A 4333-nucleotide genomic window follows, 5' to 3' on the forward strand; every position below is an offset into this window, starting at 1 on the left:
AAGTAAATCTATTATCAGACACCCAGTAAGGTAAATCTATTATCAGACACCCAGTAAGTGTTAGGGGAAATCTATTATCAGACACCCAGTTAGTAAATCTATTATCAGACACCCAGTAAGGTAAATCTATTATCAGACACCCAGTAAGTGTTAGGGGAAATCTATTATCAGACACCCAGTAAGGTAAAACTATTATCAGACACCCAGTAAGGTAAATCTATTATCAGACACCCAGTAAGGGAGATCTATTATCAGACACCCAGTAAGGGAAATCTATTATCAGACACCCAGTAAGGGAAATCTATTATCAGACACCCAGTAAGGGAAATCTATTATATCGAGTATTTATTTTTTTACGACCGGATGCCATTGTGGATACTTGCTATGGATACAGCTGTTCCCAGCTGCCTGTCTGTGATTTCTGAAAGATTGACCTCATTTTACCAAAACTTTATAAGTAAATGTGTCTTTCTTCTGATAGGGCATATCACTTTACAATATTTCAGTATGGTTAGCTTGTTTTACCTGAACTTGATTAGTGAGATAACACATATTGTACACTGTACTTTAGCCACAATCGAAATTATTTTGCCAAGGTACAAAAAAAATCTGGATGTGTATTTAATATACATGTACATGTTTAATGAAGTGTTATGTTTCAAAAATAGTAACTTCATTGGAAAAATTATCAGAAATCTTTACACCTTGTAGATGTGGCACCCTCATTTTCTGCCGGCCCCATTGAAACTAACATCTCTATCAAGCTGGTGAAAGGACAGATAGCCAAACAGAAGGTAATTAAGTCAGTCAGGTCAGAGTTCACAGGGTAAGTCAATAGGACGTATCTAGTTACCAGAGGGTTAATCAGGCGGACTAGAGTTAACAGAGGGTAAGTCAGTAGGACTATCTAGTCACCAGAGGGTTAATCAGGTGGACTACAGTTAACAGAGGGTAAGTCAGGTGGACTATCTAGTCACCAGAGGGTTAATCAGGTGGACTACAGTTAACAGAGGGTAAGTCAGGTGGACTATCTAGTCACCAGAGGGTTAATCAGGTGGACTACAGTTAACAGAGGGTAAGTCAGGTGGACTATCTAGTCACCAGAGGGTTAATCAGGTGGACTACAGTTAACAGAGGGTAAGTCAGGTGGACTATCTAGTCACCAGAGGGTTAATCAGGTGGACTACAGTTAACAGAGGGTAAGTCAGGTGGACTATCTAGTTACCAGAGGGTTAATCAGGTGGACTACAGTTAACAGAGGGTAAGTCAGGTGGACTATCTAGTTACCAGAGGGTTAATCAGGTGGACTACAGTTAACAGAGGGTAAGTCAGGTGGACTATCTAGTTACCAGAGGGTTAATCAGGTGGACTACAGTTAACAGAGGGTAAGTCAGGTGGACTATCTAGTTACCAGAGGGTTAATCAGGTGGACTACAGTTAACAGAGGGTAAGTCAGGTGGACTATCTAGTTACCAGAGGGTTAATCAGGTGGACTACAGTTAACAGAGGGTAAGTCAGGTGGACTATCTAGTCACCAGAGGGTTAATCAGGTGGACTACAGTTAACAGAGGGTAAGTCAGGTGGACTATCTAGTTACCAGAGGGTTAATCAGGTGGACTACAGTTAACAGAGGGTAAGTCAGGTGGACTATCTAGTTACCAGAGGGTTAATCAGGCGGACTAGAGTTAACAGAGGGTAAGTCAAGTGGACTATTTAGTAATCAGAGGGTTAATCAGTCAGACTAGAGTTAACAGAGGGTAAGTAAAGTGGACTATTTAGTAATGAGAGGGTTAATCAGTCAGACTAGAGTTAACAGAGGGGAAGTGAGTAGGACTATCTAGTTAACAGAGGGTTAATCAGGCGGACTAGAGTTAACAGAGGGTTAATCAGGCGGACTAGGGTTACCAGAGGGTTAATCAGTCAGACTAGAGTTAACAGAGGGTAAGTGAGTAGGACTATCTAGTTAACAGAGGGTAAGTCAGGTGGACTATCTAGTAATCAGAGGGTTAATCAGGCAGACTAGAGTTAACAGACGTTAAGCTAGTAGGACTATCTCGTAATCAGAGAGTTAATCAGTCGGACTCGAGTTACCAGAGGGTAATATAAGTCAGTAGGAGTATCTAGTTACCAGAGGGTTAATTAGTCGGACTAGAGCTACCGGAGGGTAAGTTATATTAGTTGGACCAGTTGTATTCTTGCTCCCTTTTAAAATCTGCTCAGGCTTTTTTGGTGTTGTCGGCACCTCTTGGCCACTCTTTACTAAGGAGTACAAAAACAAAGCTAACAGCTAAGTCAGTCTGAAAACTGTTTTTATAAAGAAAAATCATCAAAAGATAATTTGTTAGTATAAGCCTGGTAAACAAATTAAAGGGCTCTAAATAGAAGAAAACTCATCAAAAGATAATTTGTTAGTATAAGTCTGGTAAACAAAGGGCTCTAAATAAAGAAAAATCATCGAACGATAATTTGTAAGTATAAGCCTGGTTAACAAGGGCTCTAAATAAAAGAAAAATCATCGAAAGATAATTTGTTAGTATAAGCCTGGTAAACAAGGGGCTCCCCATTGCGTAAATAAATGTTATTTTGGTTATTGATTATGGTAACCAGTTCATGGTAGTTCGACTGAGTAACCGGTTAACCAGCTATAACTGTTGACAACCTAATTGAAAGTCTGAAGTATAATTAAATAAAAAAATATTTTCACCATAAGGTGATCAACAAGGTTTATTTTCGTTGTTAGTCTGTCGGCTTACAGTTCTTGTTTTCAATTTTCTTTTCACCATTACCAGGTCGATATAATTGTGAACACCTGCTCGAAGGACCTGAAGTTGAGTAACGGAGCAGTTTCCTCCTCCCTTCTGTCTGCTGCTGGGACTCAGTTGCAAGCAGAATGTGATCAGAACTACCAGGGCATCACATTCGGAGACATAGCCGTCACTAGCGGGTACAGCCTCGCGTGTCGGAATGTCTGTCATGGAGCACTGCCGGGCTGGGATGGCGGAGCTTCATCTCTGGCAGTGAGTTTGTATGCAACTGCTGTAATAAGTAATGTTTATACTGTTTAATGGTTTGTTTTACTGCAAGCACTGCAGTTACTCTCTGATGTAGGCAGCTTACAATTTCAACACTTAAGTATCCCTGTCCCACTGTACTTTTTCCCATATTCAGTAACCTCCCCTTAACTTTCATTTGGATACCCTAGTGCAATACCCTCTGGGCCTTTTGTTATGTAAATAAATATGTATGGTGTTTTGTCCTGATTACAATTAAGGTCCCCAGGGTCCTTATATATGTTTTAATTACCATATGTAATATGTATTTAATAAAAAACCAGGATTGTGTTTTGGGGTTATACAATGTATACTGAAACAACTGTGTGAAGTTTGCATAAATCCTCCAAGCAGTGTATGCAAAAAGTTTTTTCGGTATATACATGTACTGTATAACCCCCCGAAAAATAATCATGATTATACCATATAAATAAAATTCAAAAAGACAGACAACCCTTTTTAGTTCATAACAGATGAATATTTATTAATTTCTGATAAAAACAAAATTATTGTGCACAAAACACAACATTGTGTAATAATTTCATTGCCGAGAAATTTCAATTAATCAGGACTTAGCCAAACATTTTGGTGTATGACGTCATCACTTTTGGTGTTTGTCTATTTGATTAGGTTATTTTATAATAAGGTATAACCAGAAGAGTTTAGCATTGGGGGAATAACCAAAATTAAATTGTATGAAAATACACAGAAAAAACTCCTGAAGCAAGCAATTTCTGAAGCCTCAGGTTTCCATTAGTGTGTTCTTCTATTGAATATTTGCTGACATGTTTTTATCTGTGAACATTTTATATATGTGTTGTTTCTGTCTTTAGGTCCTACAGAAGTTCATGTTGGCATGTTTGCAAGAGGCAACCACTAAAGGCTATCTGTCTGTAGCATTCCCAGCCATGGGAACTGGTAACCTTGGTTACCCACGCGACCTTGTGGCTAGGGAAATGTTTAAGATAGTGACAAATTACTCCATTCAAAATCCGTCCAGTTCTGTGAAGAAGGTCTGTTTTGTCATCTATGACAAGGATGCTCCAACCATCAAAGTAAGTAAAGTCATGATAGCAATTAACATGATACTTTCACTCTAGATCTGTTTAACTTGGCTAAGACAGTTTGCCTAGCAGCCATCTTGAATTTTGACAGTTCAAGTTTGTTGTTGCTATTTCTGAAGAAGCGCTTAACAGATGTTTCTCAATTTTCATAGGAAAGTTCCCCTTGATTCCTAGTTGTGCATATTTCATTTTTCATTTTGGGAATGATGCGGGGGAGGG

General features: G+C 38.9%; 1 protein-coding gene across 1 annotated transcript in view; it reads left to right on the plus strand.

Annotated features, from left to right (window-relative positions):
* Positions 1-4333, plus strand: part of LOC110453960 (poly [ADP-ribose] polymerase 14-like) — a 71226-nt gene that overhangs the window by 12585 nt on the left and 54308 nt on the right. Inside the window, exons 8-10 of the mRNA XM_021503217.1 lie at positions 693-794; positions 2790-3017; positions 3884-4105. Of these exons, the coding sequence (XP_021358892.1) occupies positions 693-794; positions 2790-3017; positions 3884-4105 (552 nt within the window). The remainder of the gene's footprint in view (positions 1-692; positions 795-2789; positions 3018-3883; positions 4106-4333) is intronic.

The sequence above is a fragment of the Mizuhopecten yessoensis genome, unplaced genomic scaffold, assembly GCF_002113885.1.
Source record: "Mizuhopecten yessoensis strain PY_sf001 unplaced genomic scaffold, ASM211388v2 scaffold7551, whole genome shotgun sequence".
NCBI classification, from domain to species: domain Eukaryota; kingdom Metazoa; phylum Mollusca; class Bivalvia; order Pectinida; family Pectinidae; genus Mizuhopecten; species Mizuhopecten yessoensis.